The 24664-nt window shown below is 43.4% G+C and overlaps 1 protein-coding gene across 5 annotated transcripts in view; it reads left to right on the top strand.

The window, feature by feature from the left end:
- Positions 1–21202, top strand: part of MORC2 (MORC family CW-type zinc finger 2) — a 196131-nt gene extending 174929 nt beyond the window's left edge. For 4 of the 5 annotated variants that reach the window (XM_073554793.1, XM_073554790.1, XM_073554792.1 and 1 more), the window contains exons 24-27: positions 3268–3441; positions 4464–4557; positions 11743–11931; positions 20914–21202. In XM_073554793.1, coding sequence (XP_073410894.1) covers positions 3268–3441; positions 4464–4557; positions 11743–11931; positions 20914–20982 — 526 coding nt within the window. In that variant the 3' untranslated portion in view covers positions 20983–21202. Of the gene's footprint in view, positions 1–3267; positions 3442–4463; positions 4558–11742; positions 11932–12395; positions 12492–20913 lie in introns of all 5 variants that reach the window. The other variant, XR_012222267.1, reaches the window with a different exon arrangement.
- Positions 21203–24664: the final 3462 nt, after the last annotated feature.

Genomic DNA, 24664 nt, shown 5'->3' with positions numbered 1-24664 from the left:
AACGTGCAAACCACCCTTGGGGTTAACTTATAAAACACTTAGAGTAAGCTGAAAACATTGACAGTATTTAAGAAGAATTAGGCTGTGTGTTTCTTTAGAACTTTGCTTTTAGATGTTTGCTAGCAACAGACATAAGCCATTTGCTGTCTTTGTCAGCATGCTGCAAAATCACTACTAGTGACATTTGTAATATTGATATACAACGAAGGTTCTATGTTCAGCAGAGTATAAGTGGCAAAGGTATGCAATCCTTTTTATCAGGGCTGTGGAGTCGGTAAGCCACAGTTGCGACTCCGACTCCTGGATTTTATCAGGCTCCGACTCCGGCTCCGACTCCTTCATAAATGGCCAATTCATAACAACAAATTTACTGTTGTAAAATATTAAACATCGTGCTTATTCAGTTTCTCACCATCATATAAGTAATCAGACCACTTAGAGCAAAAACTACATTTATTAGAATACAATTAGAATATAGCAAATAACTTTTATAAACTTTTCTAAACTGTAAGTAAATATGCAATAAACACTTCTATGCAGTTAATAAGAAGAAATCTATAAATTTGTCCTCAGAAAAAGTATTGCCTCTGTCAGATCCTCCTTCATGGATGCCCTCAAATCTGATCTAATTATTTTGAGAGCAGAGAACAACCTCTCTCCACTAACTTGTGTTGGTGGCAAAGCAGTAACCACTCGGGCAACATCTATGACAATGTCAGGATACAGAGGAATCGCTTGTTGCACTGTTATTTTTGATGAACGGTCAAATTTCTCAATTTCTTTTAGTGCACATGAAAAATTCTGCTGAAATGTACTGGCTGTGTTCCTTGATGGGGATGACTCTTCTTCTATGCGGGAACGCTTTGCACGGTCCTTGTGATCCAAATATTTTTCGAAATTAAATTCTTCATCAGTTGATGATGAGGGTGAAGATGTGGCAGGACGACCAAATTCTTCTTGTTCCTCCTGACTGTTCTGCAACCCTTTCATCCTTACTGCTATTTCAAACAGAGCTTCTTTTCCTTTACTTAGCTGTTGATCATCTAGAAGAATCCGATGCATTGGGTCTACATAAACAGCTGCCAAAAGAATGTTATTTTGTAACAGTAGCTCCTCTCTCCGTTTCATTGATGTAGCAATGCCACTTGCAATTAACCCTCCTCTTTGGGACAGGCGAAACATCAGGTTCTTCCACTCCTTTAAGAAAATACCTGGAGTTAAGTCCTCTGCTTGTAATTTTTTAGCCACTGTAAATGGGTGCTCTAGCAATTTTTCCAGCTCAGTCACCTGATTCCACTGACTTTCATTTAGCGTCAGTTGAGGGTTAGCCATGTCTACAAGAAAGGTTTTCAGTTCAACCAAGCGCTGAATCATTAAGTAAGTACTGCCCCATCGTGTGGCTTGATCAATAATTGCCCCTTTTCCAGCACGTCTCTTCAAAATTGAGTCAACTTTAGGGGTTCTGGCAACAGTAGCCAATTTTCTCACTTTGCCAATCAGTGCAGCAGCATGTCCTTCTTGCAGATTGTCTCTTATAGCCAGCTGTAGCGTATGCACAACACAGCGCATGTGAAGAATGAAAGAACATATTGACACAGTTTCAACAAGATCATCTAAACTATCATGTTGCTGTTCATCTGAAGCAACTTCAGTTTGCTCCTCAGTTACAATACTGTGTTCCTCTATTTCAAACATTTCTGTGTCTGTGGACCCAGAATGTTCTTCTAGCTGCTGGTCACCATCATTACACTCATTCATTAGCTTAATAGTACTTATCATATTTGAAGCATTGTCAGTTACGACAGAAAGAACTTGCTCTTTTTTAAGTTCATAGTCTTGCAGAACCTTTTCCACCAAGACCTGGAGAAACTCACTGGTGTGATGAGCTTTGGTGTCTTTTACTGCCAATGTCTTGGTAACTATTTCATTTTTGTCACAAACAAATCGGACATTGATGGCAAAATAGTTCACTCTGTGACATGTGCAGGCATCCAATTTAAGAAACAGAAAGCGTCCCTTGAGAGTTTTTTTAAGTTCTTCCTTTTGTTTAAAAGCTTCTTCGATTACTAATTTTCTAATACTCTCTCTCTCTCCAGAGAAACACCAAGCTTGCGGGCCATTTCCCCATTCAGACACATAAAAGCTGGTCGTGAAAATAATGAAATAGGCACACTATCCTTTACAACAAGCTCTATAATCTGTTTTTTAAATGTATCTTCTGTCATTGTCACAGTAACTTTGTCACTGACAAAATATCTTGCAACTGATGGCTGCAAAGTTCTCTGCTCCTTTGTTTGGCTGGAAGAGCTGGGCACTGGTTCATTGGTTTGGATGCAGTCTTTCTCATCCACTGCTTTCAGTACTTCTGGATGAAAGCGCTGTAAATGTCTCTTTAGATTAGAAGCTCTGGTAGGAGCATTTTTATCTTTGCCTGAATATGCACTCATCTTGGCTTCATAGCATTTGTTTTCGTCTGGATCATTTGTCATACACTGACAGACATAATGTTTTCTATCTTGAGTGATGGTGAAATGTTCAAATACAGCTGATTTAATGTGATGCTTCTTTGACATTCTCAGGTTTTTAATTCTGCATTCACAATCCAAATGACAATTGTTTTTCCTAAAAACAATTGTACAAAATTATTGCCAGGTCGTACAACTGATATAGTGGTCAGTAATACTGTTATTATTCCTCATGTACTCACAGTTAACTGATGCAAAGTTTGTTGAAAGGATAATACTTCTTACAGTCTTCCTCTTCTGAGTAGCAGGCAGCTGTGAGATGCTTGGAAGACGCACACCTAGTATGATCTAGTCTAGAGGAGGAGCTTTACTACTAAGAATTTGCAACACATTTTCACATAGTTTCATACATTGTAAGTAGGGGGGTTGGGGCAGCATGAGGTTAACCAAGTATAAAATTAGATAAGGGCAGTGGAGAACAGTGACACACAAGAAGTAAGAAATGTCTCTATCTCCAGCAGAACTGCTTATCACTGTTGTTCATAGTTTGATAGAACATATATATTTGAGTAACATTTATAAAATTCATATGAAAGTTCAATTATGAAATATTAATACATTTTTTTTAAAGCTGGAGTCGGTACATTTCTACCGACTCCGACTCCAACCAAAACTAACTCTGACTCCACAGCCCTGCTTTTTATCAAGTATTTTATCAGTATAGTATAAAAATATTTCCAGCTTTCGATAACCTTTTCATTACTGTCAATTTGGCACCTTACATATCAGTTTGTAATTTCAGGGTAGAGAAAGATAGTGATGATGTAAGACTCATGAGGCCACCATCACCTGAGCAAGAGAGACCTGATACACCACAGTCTGAGCCTTCAACCTCTGATAACGCTCGAATAGAACCAGACACTACGGAGCCAAGTGCCTGCCTTGCTCCTGTGGAACAACTAACTCAAGTCCTCCGGTAGGCCAACAGCTTAATTTATACTTTACAGTTTGTATCATTGTTAATTTAAAATCCAAGTTCAGTGAGTAAATAGCATCCAATGTATATATCTGAAACAACTTGCCAATTGGTATACGCGTTGAGTATAGTCATACAAAGCGTTTATGCTATACTATCCAATTACCAGGTTGCTGCATTTTTGTTGTTTTTGTGAAACAGTGACAACCCTATGTAATCTTGTATTGTCACCCCAAAACTAAAATTGAACTATTTTTAATAGGAGAGTTTGCCACTGTAAAAAAAAAAAAAAAAAAAAAAAAAAAAAAGTAAAAATCTTACTGGAATGTATGGAATATATTTTTATATTGTATATGTAATTGAGGGTGTTTTTCTGCTTGTGCTTATTCGTCCCCTCTACTGTGTTTAGCAAACTGCTGTTGCTAACAGAAGAGAGAGAATGGAACACTGACATTGTATGGCACTCTGCCCCTGTATGGCACTCTGCCCCTGTATGTTGCCATGCGTTCCCTCGCATCCCCTTTTGTGTACAATGGCCGCTCACTACACTCATAATCACACTGCAGCTTGCGACTGCTACACACAGGAGAGGACAGTGAGAGTGCTCACACACTGACATGGTGCGTGTTCTCATTTCCATCCTCTGTCAGTATCGACTGATATCTGCCTCATTGCCATATTTTGTCTGTATCGACTGATATCTGCTTTGTGATCCTGTGTAGTCCAGTGATTGGCAGTTAGACAAAGGGGGATGAGACCTCAGACCCCTGCACACACTGAAACTAGTGCAATGTCAGTATTTGTGGGGTTAGGGACTTGGTTTAGGCAGCATTCCAAAACAAATACTGTCAGTCATCACAAGGAAGGTCTAAATAGTTCATTTTCAGTTTCAGGGATAGCTAACTCAATTTCACAGTTTCATAATAGCCTGGCGTTAAGCATTTTTTTTTTTTTTTATACTTGGTGGTTTGTGGAGCAATTGGTCTTTCATGCAATATGATGTAATGTGATTTTTATTTCAGAAACTGCTTACGGTATTTTTTACCACCCAATTTTCCTATAACAAAGCGTGAACTAAGTACCATGAATGCTGAGGATCTTATAGCTTTTCCACTGGTGAGTTATAAATTAACCAAAATACAAAACAGGTAACATTGTTCTTTTTTTCTCATGTACAACGTTACCCATTTATTTCTTCGATAATGAAGATTGGAGATTCTCAATCTTCCCATTTTTTTTTTTTTTTTTTATAGAATATAGTCCAACTGATAGATTCAATTCAAGAAAGGAATAGCTTTTTTATACATACTCATGGGCTAAACCCCCTTACAAGTCAAGCTGGGATGCCAGTCTGTACAGCTGGATCTGTTTTTGTGTAGACTGATTGTCACTCAGTATTTAATGCAACATTTATGTATATTACTGCAGCAGCCAGATTGCAGCAAATATTCTACAATAATGTCTGTATGCAGCCACAAAAGGGACCCTTAGGTTTTTTTTCAGGGCACTGCATCTTGTAACAATAAATAGCATGTTAACATGGGACACCTTTTGCTTGCACTCTGATCAGTCAGGGTTCCTTCACATGGACGTATATACGATCTAAGTGCTGTACATTAAAAAAACAGACTGCACTCAGACCAAAGTTATTCAATGGGGCAGTGCAATTGAGTGTGTTTTTTTTTTTTCCCATTGTAAACGAGTAATCACAACGGCACCTTTTGTGCCTCATTTTCAGCTTGATTTTTGATGCCTAGATGGCATAACTTGATGGAGGAACCTTATTGGCTATTACTTTTTTTATCTTATTTTTTTTTTTTATGGAACATTCATTAAATGGTTTAAGTTTGTAGACATATGAGCATCGTACTTATAAGAGCTTGTCAGGCATCCTATTCTAAAACCATGGCCATATAATATGGAGTTTGGCCCTCTTTGGTGGCTTTAACACATCTGGGAAGTCAGTTAATAATATTCTAGGGTGGGTGCATGGTTGATATCAGGGTTTTGTGCTGTCTACTTACTTTCCCCTGGAAAGGTTGATGTTTTGTATTGTATAGATGCGATGCGGAAGCGTCGTCCCATGTGTCTCTTGTGTTGTGAACCAGGTATGCAGGGCACGCCGGCCGGCGGTGTCACTGAACCTGCGAGGAGCGTTGGCACATGACGTCACTGCACAGAGGTACAGCGTTCCAATGCAGTCATTCTCTTTGCGGTGACTTCACATATCTAGTTCACAGCTTAAGGGATACATACACGGAAGGACTCTCCCTCAACTTAGAGAAAATTAATTGTACAATTTGTTGTGCAATTTCTCCTGAGTAGGGCAATACCCCATATGAAAACTACTGTTTGGGCGCATAGCAGGGCTTAGAAAGGAAGGGGAACCATTTGACTTTTGGAGTGCGAAACTAGCTGGAATAGATAGGGTACATCATGTTGCGTTGATGTGCCTAAACAGTGACCCCATTTTTAAAACTTCACCCCTCAAGGAACTTATCTAGAGGTGTGGGGAGCACCTTGAACCCACAGATGTCACAGAATTTTATAACATCGAACTGTGAAAATTTAAAAATACATTTCTCTGCCTCATTGGGGGACACAGGACTGTGGGTGTATGATACTGCCGCCAGGAGGCTAACACTAAGTGAGTGAACACAAAAAAAGTTAGCTCCTCCTCCACAGTATACACCCTCGTCCTGATTGGAGGCGAAACCAGTTCATGCTTAGTGTCCGTAGGAGGCACACGTCTGTTTTTTTTTTTTTTTTTTTCCAGACTCCATTTTTATTTTTTTCCCCAAGAAGATGAGACAGGGGTGACGGACCCTATTGAAAGAGTCCGATCTCCCCAAGTCAACAACGGGTGAGCACGTGGAGTGTCGCCTCCACGTATCCTCTCCCGCAACGTGCGACAAGATGGCGGACTCAACCCTGACCACCCTAAGGTATAGAAACCCTAGGCTGTACAGAGGCACAGGTACAGTCCGCGCGACCCCGACTGTATCACCAATGCTAAAGACTGCGGTGCTGGAAGGCGGCGGACGGTCCCTCTCCTCATCCCCTGGAGGGAAGGATGGAATTAGGGTGCCTGCACCGTCCTTTATGCAGCCCCCCCTCCCCTCTAACTTGAAGCTTGCAGCTGAAGTGCTCCATCCATGGGGGAAGCACGGAGTAGGGTGGGCTGGGAGGGCTCCTTAGCAGCATTCCTGGTGGCAGTCCAGCCCATAGGCCTGGTGTCCACATTCCCTGACCACAATCCGGGCAGGTACAGCTTCCGCTGCAAGTACTGGTGCCAACAGATGCTCCCGGGCCCTGTATCGTCCGGCAACGCCGTAACCTTACTCCCCGGCCTAGGCCTCTGCTTCCGGCAGGCGCTCAGGCATTGAAAATGTAGTCCCCGGCTTCGGCCAGCGGTAGGCCGCGGGTGGAAGCCCGCCCCCATCGACGCGTCACTTCCTGCGGGCCCGTGGCCTCGAGCGGGCAACAAAAATTTAGTCCCCGGCTTTGGACGACGCTCACCTTCACCAGTGGTCAATAACAAGCAAAGCTTGGATTACAACTCGGACGAGCCCCTCGATATGGATACTCCGGGTTACTAGGAAACAGTTGACAGCCTCATCGAAGCTGTCAACCAAACCCTGGGGATTGACGATGAATCCACCTTGACGTCAGGTCACAAGGTGTCATTTATACGAGTCAAGCAGCCTCATAGTGTATTTTGCACTCACCCAGAGTTTGAGGACATAGTGCAATGACACAGGGAATGGCCAGACAAGCGTTTCTCAGGGCAGAAAGCGCTCGAGGCAAGATACCCATTTGCCCCTGATCTCCATAAAAAGTGGACGGAATCCCCGACGGTAGATCCACCCGTGTCGCGCTTGGCCTCTAAAACCCTGTTATCCTTACCTAATGGTTCTTCTATTAAAGACCCCACTGACCGTCTCATAGCCTGGCTCACTCGGTGTTTAAAGCGTCAGGTTCAGCACACTCTCCCTCATTCGCGGCAACTTGGGTAGCCAAGGCCATGGTTTCTTGGTCAGAGTCATTAAACAGAGCCTTGCAGGGTATGGACCTGCAATCAGAGGTATCAGAGATAGGAAATCAGATCGCTTTGGCCGGAGAATACTTAATTAATGCATCTTTGGATGTGGCTAACTGCGCGGCACTCGCTGCCACAAATGCGATTTCCATTAGGAGGGCTCTGTAGGTGAGAACATGGCGGGCAGACTCAACCTCCAAGAAATCCTTAACTTTACCTTATCAGAGCGGCCGCCTATTCGGTGAGAAGTTAGACCAGCTCATCTCTGACTCCACGGGGGGGGAGAGCAGTTTTCTCCCTCAGCAAAGGGTTAAACAGCCTTTTCATCACCAGCTTCAGACACGTTTTCAGTCCTTTCACAACCCCGGGTGGGCTGCAGCGGCCAACCCCGCCGCTTCAGGTCGTCCCAACCCGGACAGAGATCGTCAAATCTCATGTAGAGCCAACCTGTTGGGGAGGATGCGATCCCACCAGCTCATTTCGAGGGGAACTAGGTCCCAAAGATCTTCAGCCAAATGACTCAAGGCAATTTCCGGGCGACACCAGCAGAGAAGGTGGTCGCCTACTCTGGTTTTGCCACGTCTGGCTCACCGTCGTACACGACACATGGGTAAAAGAGCTGGTGTCCTCCGGGTACAAGTTAGAGTTTATCAAGCACCCCCAATATTTTTTCTTTCTCGTCCTCCCAAAATTGAAACCCAGGCACAGGCTTTATTCAAAGCCATCGAATTGCTTCGGCACAATGGTGTTATTCCCGTACGGGAAAACGAAAGATTTCAAGGTTTCTATTCCAACCTGTTCACGGTCCCCAAAAAGGACGGGACTGTCAGGCCCATTCTGGACCTGAAGCTTCTGAACAGATTTGTCAGGATCAGACATTTTGCTCGGCACCGGTACACCATGTGGAAAAGGCTCTTCATATGTTGGATCTGGTGAGAGTTCTCAGGAGGTACGTGTCACGGACAGCATCCTTTCGTCAGACAGACACACTGTTCGTGCTCCCCGAGGGTCGCAGGAAGGGACTCGCTGCCTCAAGATCGACCATAGCCAGGTGGATTTGTCTGAGTATTCAGGAGTCTTACCGCATCAGAGGTGCATCTGTTCCAGCAGGGATCAGCGCATACTCCACTAGGGCGGTGGGCGCCTCTTGGGCTCTTCGGCACCAGGCATCAGCAGACCAGGTATGCAAGGCAGCAACCTGGTCCAGTCTGCACAGATTCTCCAAGCACTACAATGAATTATACTCAGGCTTCAGCAGATGCAAGCCTGGGTAGATGGATTCTCCAAGCAATGGTGGCGCACCTTTAGACAGGAGGTACGCATAGCTTAAACCGGTGAGTCTGCTTCCCACCCAGGGACTGCTTACATGTCCCCCAATGAGGCAAAGGAGAAATATGGATTTTTGTGGTACTCACTGTAAAATCCTTTTCTCAGAGACGCTCATTGGGGGACACAGCACCCACCCTGTTAGCCAGATGGCTCCTTTAAATTTGTATTTATGGTTAGTAGGTGGATTTTCTAGACATGTTGTTAACTGCATTAAGGTTGATTTTGCCTTTCTTTTTGGTCTCCTACTGCTTTTGCACCAAACTGGTTTCGCCTGCAATCAGGGCGAGGGTGTATATTGCGGAGGAGGGGATAACTTTTTTTGTGTTCACTTAGTGTCAGCCTGCTGGCAGCAGTAGCATACACCCACAGTCCTGTGTCCCCCAATGAGCGTCTATGAGAAAAGGATTTTACGGTGAGTACCACAAAAATTCATATTTACATGACAAAAATGTTGCTTTAGCCCCAAATATTTTATTTTCAGAAGGATAACAGAAGAAAATGGACCATATAATTTGTTGTGCAGTTTTTGACAAGTACACTGATATTGTGGTGGAAAACTACTGTTTTGGTGCCGGACTTGGATGGGAAGGAGCGCTAATTGAATTCTGGAGCGCAATTTTAGCTGGAATAGATTGCAGATGCCATGTCACATTTAAAGAGACCCTGACATGCCAAAACAGCAGAAACCTTACCCATTTTAGAAACTACACTTCTTGAGGAATTAATCTAGTGGTGTAGTGAGCATTTTTAACCCTCTGGTGATTCACAGAATTGTATAAAATTTGCTGAGTCAATGGAAAATTAACTTTTTTTTTTTTTTTCTTTCCAATTTTCAAAAGGGGTAATTAGGAGAAAATGAATGGTAGAATTTGTAAAATTTTTCCTGAGTGTGCCAAAACCCCATATGTTGTCGAAAACTACTTTTGAGGCGTAGTGCAAAGTTCAGAAGGGAAGGAGCGCCATATTGTAGATTTTGCTGGAATGGTTTGAGGGTGCCATGTCACATTGGCAGAGCCCCTGAGGTGCCAGAACAGCAGAACCCTACCCTCCTGCATAAGTAACTCCATTGAACAAACCTCACCTCTCAATGAATTAATCTAGGGGTGCAGTGATCATATTGACACCAAAGGTGTGTCACAGAATTTTATACCATTGGGCCGTGACGAAAGAATAATTACACTTTTGCCACAAAAATTATGCTTTAGAACCAAGGTCTAAGAGGTAAGGTTTCTCCTTGCGGAGAGTGACATGCCAGCTCTGGCTTGTCAAGGTAAGGAGGCTTATTCGCCGTGCAATGCTCCTCTGGGAAAATAATATGCAAATTGCCTCTTCAGAAAGAAAGAGGACTTTTACTCTACAGCGCCACCTATTGGTAGGATCGCTACTACCAATAGGTGGCGCTGTAGAGTAAAAGTCCTCTTTCTTTCTGAAGAGGCAATTTGCATACATGCTTTAGAACCAGATTTTACATTTTCACATTCACTATAATGAGGCAGCAGAGTTTCTCTGGACTCCGTCTGGCCTCTATTTCAGAGGGGCATGTAACTGTGGCTGACAGCACTTTTATGCTTGCCTAAAAAGACAGACCCCGCCGAATCACAGGTCAGACTGTGTCCACCGTGCATCAATCTGTCTCATCATAGGGAATCTTCTGCCGGGAGTTCCATCTGAATCACGTATTTCAGAGAGTTACACAGAAACCCCGGTGTAAGCGCTCAGACTAGAGGGCAGGATCAATGTACGCCTAGTCTTACTATGATCTTTGGGAGGCAGAATGAACAGAACAGCAGGTGAAGAATTTTTTTTTTTTTTTTTTTTTTTTGCTTCGCAATATTCTGAGAATTATAGCTTTTTCTGTTTTTTAACTGATGGAGAGGGAGCTCCCTTCCTCTGCAACCTGATTGATATCACTATTGAAAGGTGCATCATAGGGGTGCATCATACACACTTAACATTATGACTGGTCCATACAATCAGGGTAACTGTTACCACCCACCTTTCGTGTCTCCCTCTTTCCTCATAGACTGTAAGCTTGCGAGCAGGACCCTCTTTCCTCTTGGTATTTGTTATAATCTACTGTATGTGATTATTGTTATGCTGTAATGTCTATTGTCTGTACAAATCCCCTCTGAAATGTAAAGTGCTGCGGAATATGTCGGCGCTATAAAAATAAAATTTATTATTATTATTATAGGGGTTAAATGGCCTTGATCGGAGCTAGCACCGATTGTTGATGCAGGATGTCAGCTCTCATATGGCACTGACACCTGCTTTTGGTCGCGCTCTGAGTGAGCGCGCATGATCGTCATGCCATCATGTACGGCAGATGTTGAAAAGGGGTTAAGGTTCACATGTCACTTTGTCATGATATTGGATTATTCTACTAGAACTTGTGAGAAAATCTGATTGACGTTTTTAGGTTAAATTTGTGCAGGAAATTGGTAAAATTCTGAAGGGTTAACAATAACCATCGTAGGAATCTTTGGACACAGTCTTTTTTTTTTTTTTTTGTCCTTTTGTTTTGTGCCTTACATTTCCACCATAGTACTTTCTTTCTACAATTTGGTTTAAATATCTATGTAGAAGATTACGCTAAAGAAAAAAACAAACCCCAGTGAGTCCACTAACTTTACTGCTGCACGTTTTTGTGCTACTGATAGTGTTGGCCAGTGCATCATAATTGCCTGATGCAGTGAGACAACACAGTGCACTGTGTTTGAGCTGGGAACAGACAGGCTAAGGCATCCCTCATAGCAAGTCACTGTATTCAGTACCTGCAAAGCTGAATGCAGAATTTGCATAGCATGGGCTGCAGCGGAGCTGGCATCATTGCTAATGATAAATATTCCAAAATACTGTATTTTTATATACTTACTCTGCATGAAATTAAAATTATTAGTTGTTTTACACAGTTCACTTTTTTCTGTTTTTAGAAAGAATATTTTAAGCAATATGAAGTGGGCCTGCAGAACTTGTGCAACTCATATCAGAACCGTGCAGACCTCCGTGCAAAAACCTCTGAAGAGATGCAGCGCAATGCAGAAAAAAAGAGCAGAGAAGCTGAAGAGAAGCTGCAAAAACTAAGAACCAACATTGTGTCCCTGTTACAGAAAGTTCAAGAGGTGAAATCAGATGTTTTGAGATTTTTTAAAAATTACTTTGAGCTCGGTGATTACGAAGTAGGGATATTGAACACTTGCTATCAGATTGTCACATATTACAGGTGTTTGTTTCTCAGTAGTGAAACACCCTGTAATCATCATAAAGGGTTATTTGCAAGATTTAAAAGGTACCGATTATGCACAGGATGATTGGTTCATTGCTGTGGGATCCAACTGCTGTAACCCCATGCAATCCATTCATTCTGGTCCAAGTGTAGCGCTCTGTTATCTCGCAATCCCATAAAAAATTAATAGAGCAGGAACGTGGGTGCTGTGAATGGGTGATAATATGTAATGTAGTGTTGGGAATAATCCTAAAATGCTCATAAGAAGGATTGTTCAATTTAGACAACCTATTTAATGAGATATTTTGGTTAGAAAACAATTTTTTTTAAAAGATTATTCTTTTAAAACTTTTGACCTAGATAAACGTGGCATAGATATACCAGAAAAAGACGTGGAAAATATAAAGAAGAAAAAGTATAGACTCTGCAGGCACAGTCAAAACAAGAAAAATATAGGTATTTACTAGTGATGGTCGAGCACTAAAATGCTCGGGTGCTCGACCCGAGCAACAAGCCCAATCTAAGTCTATGGGAAACTCGAGCATATTTCAGGCAGCCCCCCCCTTTCCTGGCAGTCTGCAGGTGGTCCAGAAATTGCAGAAATCGATGGGAACAACATGGGGAAGACTCCTGGAGGCATTTCTGACTCCCACCCAGGTCACTGCTGTTGTCGGAGTCTTACGCCACTTTTACATACTCACAATAAAACATACAAAAACTGAACCAAAATGGATTTTCCTGGGAAATATGTTAAGGAACATCCTTTCCAGGGTAATGACTTGTATATAAGGCAAAATAAATAACCAAAAACAAAAATGCTCCTCCACACCTTGGGCTATGCTCACACGTAGTGTTTTTGATGCATTTTTGAACTTTAGCATTGCTTTCAACCAAGTCAAATGCATTCACTGGGAAATGTCACCTTATCTGGCAATGTGGTGTGTGACACCTCATCAGACGCATCCTGTTTCATTTATGAAGGAGGGACTCTGAAAGTCTCAAAGCCTATTTTTATAGGGCCATCAGGCGGCCTATTCTTTAAGGCTACGTGCACATGTTGCAGATTTTTTGCAGGTCCGCAGCGGTTTTTCTATGCGGAAATGCTGGATATCCGCAATGACTTATTGAAGCAATATTAATCAATGGCATTCCTGATTCCTGAATTGTTGTGCACATGCTACGGAAATATCCATCCTTATTTGCAGTCTTTTATTTTCCGCAGCATGTCAGTTCTTTTTGCCGATCTGCAGCGTTTCTACACCCATTGACGTCCATTGAGTCAGTCAAATCCACAGCAAAACCGCAGGTGTAAAAAGGTTTGCGGAGTTGCGTGCCAAAAACGCTATAGAAAGGAAATGATGTCAGAAGGAGGAAGAGTGTGTGGATGGAGAATATGTGCCGGTCTGTCTGCGGCTGTGTGCGGGTGTCTGTGTTGGTGTACCCAGGCGTCGTCTGATGGGACTACTTCTCCTATCCGGCTATGTCTGCTGTCACATAAACAGTGACAGCATGAGCCGATGATGGGAGCATAGTCCCATCATCCGGCGCCTGTGATCAAATGTAAAAGAAAAAAACATTTACATAATTACATACGCAATACATAACTCATCAAACACCTAATCCCCGGCGCCCACGTCTCGTGCAACAAAAATAAAATAATCAACATATACTCCCTGTCCACCGTAGTCCATTTAATTCTGAGTGTCCCACGTCAATGTCACCCAGCCGCCGGCGATACACCGACAGGGAAAGCCGCCATGAGAGTTCACCGGAGTTCACCAGCTGATCAGCTCCGGTGCTCTCACTTAGGGCACCGCTGCGTTGGAAAGTTCTCACACAGCGGTGCTGTAAGTGACAGCACCGGAGCTGATGAACTCCCATGAACTCTCACGGCAGTGCAAGTGATACACTGCGGGAGCGATTTTCTCATGTCAGTGTATCACTGGAGGCCCGGTAGAGCAGTCACATCTCATGATGTGACTGTACTACATGTGAGATCATCGTGGGACACTTGGTAAATGGTCTATGTCGGACAGTATAGTATTATATTTTGTTTATTACTTTATTTTTGTTGCAGGAGATGAGGGAGTCGGGAATTATGCATAAGTATGGTAAATTAAGATTCAATAAAGGAGTCTGTGTGATTATTTCAAATAACGGACTTTATTCTGGCTGTGTCTTTATTTACCATATAACTATAGGATTAGTGATGGATAAGTGTCTTGTAGACACCTCTCCATTACTAAGCCATGGGCTCGATGTCACCTGACAATACAAAGGTGACATCAACCCCACAAATATGAAGCCCACTTACCAAAACTACAGGGCAAGTGGGAAGGCTACGTGCCGGAACTGGCGCATCAATAAGATGCGCCACTTCTGGGGCGGCTGAGAGCTTATGTTTTTAGCCTTTGGGACATGTCAATATCCATGGCCCCTTCCCTAGCTATTAATATCAGCCCACAGCTGTCTTCGTAGCCTTTGCTGGTTCGATTTTTTTCTAGGGGGACCCTATGTCAATTTTTTTTCTAGGGTTCCCCTGCACTATTAGGCTATGTGCACACTCTGCGGTTTTTGCTGCGGTTTTGGCCCTGCAGAACCGCAGCAGTTCCGCAGACATGGTACAGTGCCATGTAACCCTATGGGTTTTCAAAACCGCTGTGCTCACACTGCGTTTTTTTCCGCGCGGTTTTGCTGCGTTTTTTTTCCCGCAGCATGTCAATTGTTTCTGCGGATTCCGCTGCGGTTTCACACCTTTAACATAGTAGAGGTGTGAAACCGCAGGGCTAAACCGCAGGTCACTTTACCTGCGGTTTTACCTGCGGTTCCGCGGGAAAAAACCTGCAGGTGAATCTGCAGCGTGAGCACATAGCCTCAGAGAGCCATCAACCGGCTATGCTTTGTTGTTCCCTTTATTAAACATTGCGTCTCCTATACTGTTATTGCATATACAGTGAGTGGTAGGGCTGCCCAAAATTTTGGCGCACCCTAATGCCCCTTTGAAGAGATGTACAGGAGGGCCTCCTGAAAATTTTTTTCCCATTATTAGGAAGTGGGTCTCCCATACTGTTTACCTATGCAGTGAATGCAAGGGCTGCCAAAAATTTTGGAGGCACTCCAATGCCTCTTGGAAGAGACATTGAGAACGGCCTCATGAAAAACTGTTCTTATTAGAAAGGAGTTGGTCTCCTATACATGTAATGCCCATGCACTAATTGTTTAAGCTGACAAACATTTACCCCTGGGGTTATACATGAACATACTGTATAACAATTTTTTTTTACGGGCATCATAAACATCATTTCAAAAATTTATGAGGGTGTTGCATCACGGATCACGGTCACCCTGGTGATGTGGTGGAGGATGAGGAGGAGGACAACAGCAAATAGCCAAAATCTGGAAGCGTATACCCATGTGTGGGTGTGAAGAGGTGAATGGGAATAGATCTCCCAAAAAAAAAAGACACTGGATTTGGGTTTGTTACGCTGCTATCATTCAGTGGTGTTGAGAAGTCTGGCCCAATCCAGCCTTTGTTCATTTATATCAAGCAGATGTGCTTATCAGTTATAATTCCACTAGCGGCACTAAAAAAAACGCTAGCGGCAGTGCAGGCCAGGACCTCCAAGGCGTAGAGAGCCAGTTCATACCATGTGTCCAGATTGGATATCCAGTAATTATAAGGCACGGAGGACTTTGGTACGGTCAGCAAGGTACTCCCTCAGCATCTTCCCAAACTTTCCACTCCTTGTGAGAGTAACCCGCAACTCAGGGCCTGTGCAATGGGAGGGTCTGAGAAAACTCTCCCAGAACTTTGCGAGTGTTCCCCTGCTGCCTCTGCTGGATTGGAGTTGTCGCTCTCACCTGTTCTCTTTGGTTGTCCAATGAACTGTGACCTCTGCCGCCAGCGTTTTCAGAAGGGAATTTTTTTTAATAATTCCGCAACAAGGGCCTTCTGGTACTTCCCCGTTTAGTAGATCTGTCCGGCTCGGGAATAAGAGATTGAAAGTTCTCCTAGTAGCGTGGGTCTAGAAGTGTCACCAACCAGTAATGACTGTCACCCAAAATTTTAAGACTGCGAGGGTCACAGGAAAGGCAGTGTAACATAAACTCAGCCATACGTGCCAGACTGCTAACAGGCAAGACTTCAGTGTCCTCACCAAGAGGATGACTGACCATGCTCTCCTCCTCCCTGTCCTTGGTGACGCTGCAGGCCGATATTCCTCCTGGGGCCACAGCATCAGGACTGTGGGTAAGCTGCATCTGCCTTAGGAAGAATGCTTAACCCCTTCTCTGCACACTCACATCATCTGCAGCCCAGGCTTTGCCTGTAACCCCTTTGGGGGCATTATGTCTCAATGTAAGGAAGCCAAAAGGGCTACTAAGAAACACACTGTGCTCTTTACCTCTTGGGCCACTTGCAAGACTGCCTTGCCCAGTGCTCAAACTAATCCGTTATGCACGGATTGCGACCCGGCTTGTGCCAAAACACCATCCGCTGCCACCGAACCCTCTGAATTTAGTCCCCCTGAGTGGGCTGTGTCCCTGTCACGGTCTGTGGAGTCACTGACCAAGGCTATAGACTCCCTCCAGACTCTCTTTAACTCAGAACGTGCCTTTGCCGAACGAGGAGGACTCTGGCGACGGCCGGGAACTGTCCACCAGCAGGGTTCGTACTCGTTCAAGGGATGGTCAGGTCTCTAGAAAGCGGACTCATGACGTGTGCCCCAGTCACGCTTGCGCTTCAGCATCTGCGAGCTCTGTCTCTCTCTTCGTCTCTTAATGTTGGCAGCGAACATGACTCTGACACATCAGTACCCCAGAATCCGCCAAATGACCAAGAATCGCTTGATTCTCTTAGTCAGTCAACAAGATTCTGAGGTTGGACAAGGAGAATATTCCCGCTCCGGACATGTTTCTTTTAAAAAGACTATTAGTGTGCGCAGGGTATTTGCCAGCCATCCGGAGTTTAAGGGCATCGTCCAGATCGGCCACATAAACGGTTCTCAGGCCAAAAGCCTATTGAGGCTAAATACCCTTATGCTCCAGAACTAATGAAGAATTGATTACAGTCCCCTTCTGTGGATCCTCCTATATTGCGTCCGTTTCTGAAGGTTCTTCGGTCAGAAACCCCTCTGATCCTCAAATTGACTACCTTGCTCTCTGTTTTTGAAACTTCGGGAGCGGCACTCTTTCCATCTTTCGTGACAACTTGGGTGGCTAAGGCTATGGCCACTTGGGCAGAGGTGTTACTGCCATCCAGGATAGCAATCTTCCTCCGGAGGCAGCCAGTCTCGCCAGTCAGATAGTTCACGCTGGAGACTTTGTTGTGGACGCTTCTTTAGATGCCGCCAATTGCACTGCACAGGCAGCCGCAAATGCATTATCAAACTGGTCGTCTATTTGGAGAGAAACTGGATCAGCACATTTCTGCCGCTACCGGGGGGGAGAGTAAATTCCTTCCCCAATAAAGGCCCGCCCAGCCATTTCGGAATCAACAGCCGACTTGTTTTCGGCCCTTTCGCAACAATTCCAGTTGGTCCTCCACAACCTCTTCTGGATCAGGTCGGTCCCCGATTGGAGACAGAGGTTCCCAGGTCTCATACAGACCTAACTGCACTTGGAAACCCAGGCCTTGGGCATCTGGATCTAGGGGAGCCAGATCCCATAGATCCTCTACACGATGTCTTGTTGCGGTATCCGGCGGACACCGACAAAGTAGGCGGTCTTCTACTTTCGTTCAGTCAGACCTGGCTTGCGCTCGTCCACGACGAGTGGGTCACAGAGCTCGTGTCCTCCGGATACAAAATAGTTTTCTTCCCCCACCTCCGACACGTTTTTTCCGGTCCTCACCTTCCAAGACAAAGACAACAGCTTTCCTTTGGGCCGTTCATGCGCTGCAAAGGGATGGAGTCATCATTCCGGTCCCTCAAGACGAAAGGTTCAAGGGTTTTTATTCAAACCTTTTTGTGGTTCCAAAGAAGGACGGAACGATGCGGCCCATACTGGACCTCCAGCTGTTAAATCAGTTTGTCAAGGTACGGCGATTCAGAATGGAATCCCTCCGTTCAGTTGTCACCTCCATGGAAAGAGGAGAGTTCCTAGCATCCATCGATATCAAGGATGCTTACCTTTACATGCCAATTTGTCCATCCCACCAGCAGTTCCTGCACTTCGCAATTCGCGAGGAACACTTCCAGTTCGTTGCCTTGCTTTCGGTCTCGCCACCGCCCCCAGAGTCTTTACCAAGGTCATGGCGGATGTCATGGCCATTCTTCACGCTCGGGGAGTGATGGTACTTCCGTATCTGGACGACCTACTGATCAAGGGCCCGTCCCTTCCAGCCTGCGAGGAATCTGTACGTATCACAGTAAATACACTTTGTCGCCTGGTTTGGAAGATAAACTTCGAAAAGTCTTCTCCAGTACCGGCTCAGCAGGTTTCCTTTTTGGAAATGATCTTGGACACTTCCCACGTGTTGGTCATTCTCCCTCCAGAAAAGGCCCGAGCCTTACAACAGGGAGCGCGGACTCTTTCGCGACCAGTTTTTCACTCCATACGTTTCAGCATGGGGATTCTCGGAAAGATGGTAGCAGCGATAGAAGCGGTCCCATTCGCACAGTTTCATCTCCGCCCTTTACAACATGCGCTGCTGTTGGTTTGGGACAAGAATCCGTTCTCCCTAGCCCGTCGGTTCCTTCTGTCCCTGCGGGTCAGACAAATCCTCAGGTGGTGGACACTGAAATACTCCCTGAATCAAGGAAAGTCTTTTCTCCCAGTACGATGGTTGGTGGTGACCACCAACACAAGTCTTCATGGCTGGGGTGCGGTTTTTCGCCACCACACGGCACAGGGTCGTTGGTCCATTCGAGAGTTTCGTCTACCCATCAACATCTTGGAGATACAGGCGATCAAGATAGCCCTACTGAGTCTCCACCATCTCCTTGCAGGTCACCCCATCAGGATACAATCCAACAATGCCACGGCTGTGGCATATGTGAACCGTCAGGGGGGTACCTGGAGCAGGATGGCCATGCATGAAGTGAGTCACATCCTCCGTTGGGCCGAGACCAACCATTCGCCCATCTCGGCTATCCACATCCCCGGGGTAGAAAGGTTTTCAGCATGTTTGCCGTCGCTGGGGGACTCCGGATGTGGATCTCATGGCGTCAAGACTAAACAACAAAGTTCCTTGATTCATTGCCCAATTGCGCGATCCATGCGCCATCGGAGCAGACGCCCTAGTTCTGCCGTGGTACCGGTTTCGACTCCCGTACATTTTTTCTCCTCTTCCCTTGCTTCCAAGGGTCATCAAGAAAATCAGAGCAGAGGGGGTACCAGTGATCCTAGTCGCGCCGGGCATGGTATGCAGAACTAGTCCAACGTACCGCCGACGTTCCCTGGCGACTTCCAGATTGCATGGATCTACTCTCACAGGGCCCGATTTACCACCAGAACTCCTTCAAGACCATTATTTTATCTATGTAGTTCATGGGTTCTGTCCATTGTAGTATCTGCTGGGGTGATGACTGTGAATTTAAAAGGACACATAACTGCATCCCTTCACTGTTTTTCTTCAGTGTATGTTTTTCTTGAAACGTGAATAGGATGGCTGCCTTTTGAATTATATCAGAGATACCATGTATCTCACTTTCTCATAGAACTCCTTTTATAGAGAACCGATCATCAGACTGGGGCTGTCTTTTTTTTTTTTTTCCTGTTTTCTTCCTTTTTGACTGCCACAACACATGTAGGGATTGCCCAACAGCCAAGAGACATGCAGCCACGGTGAACATAGCATGCTCGCTCATCACTACTGTGCTGTGATCTGCACTTTTAGCAATAACTTATTTAGCAAAATCACCAGTCTGTGACTGCCCATTCCTTTGTTAAAGAAAAAGAACAGCCCCAGACAGGTGATTTTTCTATAGTAAATCCAAAGAAATGAGCCAGAGTGAAAAATGGTATACATGCAACGTGTATGAGCACGTTTACACTTCAGCCATTTCACAGACAAAACCCAAGACAAAGCAGAATGAGTAATATCATATAGTAAGTAAATGGTATTAGTACATGTAAATAATAGTGTATTTACTATTTTGATCAAAAAAAGTGAAGGCCATCCCATCTCGACAAGGTGTACCCAATGGGGTTGGTCTTATATTGTCCCTAGTATTAAAACCTTACCTTGAGTTATTCAACCTCAATGTGAATAACGGCAGAGTAAGACAGTGCGACCTCAATGTGAATAACGGCAGAGTAAGACAGTGTCCTGACTGTTCAGACATCTGCCCGTGGGAAGCTATAAAGATGAAATGCCTAGCTCATAAATGGATGAGATGGCTTTTATGCTCATGAAGGAGACAAGGGTACATTTATGCTTTTTTGATCAAAATAATAGCGAAGTACCAGATGTTATTTACAATGTACTATTACTGTACTATAGGGTATGTGCTCATTTTGTTTTTCTTGGGGGGTTTTGTTGGTAATTTTTCTATGTAAATAGTTGACAAGTGTGCAGTTCACTCTCTAGTATCGCCAAACGGTCCAACTTTCTAGTAAAATTTATGACCCAACTACTGTTATAAAGTATTGCTTCTAATCTAAGGTTCTGACCCTACTCATACTTGCCTTCATCAGTCTTCTTCTGTTCTCCACCAACTTTGTCACTACAGTGTATGTGAGGTCACATTATACAAGTCAATCTACTTGCATCATGAAGATGTAGTGCAAAACTACTTGACCCTTATCAATATTCAACAGCAGCCATCTGAATTAAAGCCCCATTCACATGTCCAAGTTCCATGTGTGCTGAGGAAATGTTAAATTTGAAGAAAATTATTTCAAAGGTCATCTTGTAAAATTATTTCTTTCTTTCTAGGATATTGATATAAATACAGACGATGAGTTGGACGCTTACATTGAGGATCTCATTGCCAGAGGAGACTGAACTGTTCAACACGTTTCATTTTCTGATGGACAGGAGGAGATATTTCTTCAATGGGTTTCCTAAGGGGGTTGCTAGTACATGTTATAAGTTACTGTTTTCTTGTAAAATGTTCTCATGGTTTTTACTTCACAGGCATGTGCTTTTCTGAAAGTTTTAAACATTGTAATTCTTGAACTCATGTCTTTGTTTATAAATATTTATTTTTTATTGAAAATCAAAATACCAGAGTCTGTGTGCTTTTTATATATACCTACAATATAAACTGGCACATCATATGTCACTTTTACAAACTTCTCTAAACCATTTCTAAAGTGAAATTTATAAATGCCTTCTGGCACAGGTTAACCCCCTCCTGCAGCAGCCAATTTTCACTCTGGTCTTTTTCTTCCGCTTCTTCCAAGAGTCACAACATATTTATTTTTTGTCGCAATAGCCTCATGAAGGCTTGTTTCTTGCGGGACGAGTTGACAATTTTATTGGTACCACTTTCGGGAACATGACATTTTTTTAATTGCTTTCTATTCTGATTTTTGAGAGGCAGAGTGAACAAAAAAACAACAATTCAGGAATTTTTTTGTTTTTTTATTCAGCCCTTCCGTGTACGGTAAAAGTGATAAGGCAACTTTTATTTTTCGGGTCAGTACAATTATAGTGATACCACATTTATAACATTTTTTGGTTTGTTTTACCTCGTTTACACAAAAAATATTTTATAGAAAAAAAATTGTTTTTGTATCGCTGTATTTAGAGAGCTATAGCGTTTTAATTTCTCCACTGACAAAGTTGTGCAACACCTTGTTTTTGCAGGACAAGATTTCAGAGATACCATTTTTATTTACATTTGACTTTTTGACAGTGTTTTATTCCCCTTTATTTGGTGGTATGATGAATATGCATAGGGTTTTTTGCCTTTTTTTTTTTTTTTAACGCATGCCACACGTGTGCCGCAAGTATTACACACACGGACACAGACCTCTTCGGTACCAGAATTATCAGGACGTGTGAAAGAGGCATTATAGCGGGTTTTTATGTTTGGCTGCTGTCACACTCTAAAAGATGCTTTTTATTGCGAAAAATAGATATTGCATCACCATATTTTGGCCCACAGAGTCATGTGAGGTCTTGTTTTTTGCGAGACGAGTTGACGTTTTTTATTGGTACCATTTTTGGGTACATGACGTTATTTGATCGCTTTCTGTTCCAATTTTTGGGAAGCAGAAAGAACAAAAACCAGTAATTCATGAATTTATTTGGGGGAGGGGGCATTTATACTGTTTTGTGTGTGGTAAAATTGATAAGGCAGTTTAATTCTTCGGGGTTAGTACGATTACAGCAATACCTCATTTATATCTGTTTTTTGTTTGTTTTGGTGCTTTTATACATTAAAAAATATTTTATACAAAAAATGATTATTTTTGCATCGCTTTATTCTGAGAGCTATAACTTTTTTATTTTTTCGATGATGGAGCTGTATGGGGGCTTGTTTTTTGCGGGACAAGATGACGTTTTCAGCGGTACCATGTTTATTTATAGCCGTCTTTTTGATCACGTGTTATTCCACGTTTTGTTAGGCGATGTGATAATAAAGCATTGTTTTTTGCTTTTTTTTATGGTGTTCACTAAAGGGGTTAACTAGTGGGATAGTTTTATAGGTCGGGTCGTTATGGACACGGCGATACCAAATATGTCTAGTTTTATTGTTGTAGGTTTTTTTTTTTTCATTCAAATATTTATTTAGTGATAGAATATATTGATTTTTTTTTTTAAAAATATTTTTACAATTATTTAAAACATTTTACTTTTTTTCTGACTTTTTTTTAACTTTGTCCCACTATGGGACAATCATTTTTTGCAGGCTGATCGCTTCTATAACATGCAGATGAAGCCGCATCTTCATGCTATAGAAGCTGTCACGCTGCACTGCGCATGACAGGAAGTTTCTTAGCTATGGTGACCCGGATGTTGTCATGACGACATCCGGTTACCATGGCAGCAATCCGGACCCCGGGACATGCCGCGGGGTGTCAGATCCAAAGGCAGAGGGGCTGTCAGCCCTCTGCCTGCTCCCAGAATGCTGCAATCGTGTTCAATCGCAGCATTTCGGGGGTTAAAGTGCCGGGTGTCAGCTGTGCGAATCAGCTGACACCCGGCGGCGATCGGCAGCACACTCCCCCGTGTAAAAATAAAATCACTCAAAGATGGATGGAAATGAAATCCCGCAGGGTGAGAACATTGGACAGGAATACTAAAATATTTATTAGAATAAACATAAAAATTGTATAATAATAAATGATCAGGAACACAATACTTAAATAATAAAAATGCCTTTATTAAAATATTGGCACAGCAAATAAGTGCATAAAAAAGAGGAAATAAAATATACAACCACTTTAGCAATATATGTATGGAATGCGGAAAAAACAGTCCAAAAACATAAGGCTTAATTAATAAAAAGGTACTAAATCAAGTGACACAAAGATTGTGACCAATTATATAAAAGCAAAATGTGCTTAAAGCGCAACAGTGTGAAATCACACTAAAAAATGTGCAACATAAACGCAATGAACAAAAGTGCAATGTGTTGAAATACCTGTAAGCCAAATAGCGCTATGTGGAATGTATTTGAACGCGCCCCGACGCGCGTTTCGGAAATAAATTTCCTTCGTCAGGGGGATAGATAATGAACAGTGTGTGAGGGGTTTATAGAGGAATCAATTACGGGCTGAATAGTACAACGGCGCATGCGCCATCATTACAACCCGGAAGTAGTAAAACAATACACACCATGAGAATCAGCTGACACCCGGCGGCGATCGGCAGCACACTCCCCCGTGTGTGCGGCCGATCGCGATGACGTACTATATCGTCCATAGTCAAACAGTCACAGGTCACATGGACGTATAGTACGTCGAATGGCAGGGAGGGGTTAATCTTGTTTTGGGTTTTTTTACTTCGTGCCTGTATGGGATTTTAACTCTTATTACTCTGATAACTGGTATGAATTGCAATGCATGTTGCCGGTCAGTGCTGCACTGACAGAACTCTTAGACCATGCTCCTGTCAAGCAAGTCTTTATAGCTGGCAGACCCGGAGATCATCATGATGATATTGCGATGCGCCAAACGCAAGGGAGAGTGAAGCCCCGTCCCTCTCCCAGTCTCCAAAATGTTGCACTCAATATCGATCACAGCAATTTAAGGGAACATGTCTCCTACAAAAAACGTAATTTACCTGCAGACAGTGTCGCAGTGCTTCACAGTAACATATACCTGGCAGAAATTATATGGCTCAATCATCCACTTGCTTGTTCGATTCATAGAATAATAGAACGGTAGAGTTGGAAGGGACCTCCTGGGTCATCTGGTCCAACCCCCTGCTCAAAGCAGGATTCATTAAATAATCCAAGATAGATGCCTGTCCAGCCTCTGAAGACTTCCATTGAAGGAGATCACCCTAACTATTAAAAAGTTTTTTCTAATATCTAATCTGTGTCTCCTCCCATTCAGTTTCATCCCATTGCTTCTAGTCTTTCCTTGTGCAAATGAGAATAAAGATGATCCTTCTACAATGTGACAGCCCTTGAGATATTTGTAGACAGCTATTAACTCTCCTCTCAGTCTTCTTTTTTGCAAGCTAAACATTCCCATATCGTGTAACCATTCCTCATAAGACATGGTTTGCA

Source organism: Dendrobates tinctorius, unplaced genomic scaffold (assembly GCF_039654945.1).
Source record: "Dendrobates tinctorius isolate UK_male_01 unplaced genomic scaffold, ASM3965494v1 ptg000213l, whole genome shotgun sequence".
In the NCBI taxonomy this organism is placed as follows: Eukaryota; Metazoa; Chordata; class Amphibia; order Anura; family Dendrobatidae; genus Dendrobates; species Dendrobates tinctorius.
The sequence above is the reverse complement of the archived record's forward strand: the minus strand, read 5'-3'. Positions and strand labels throughout refer to the sequence as shown.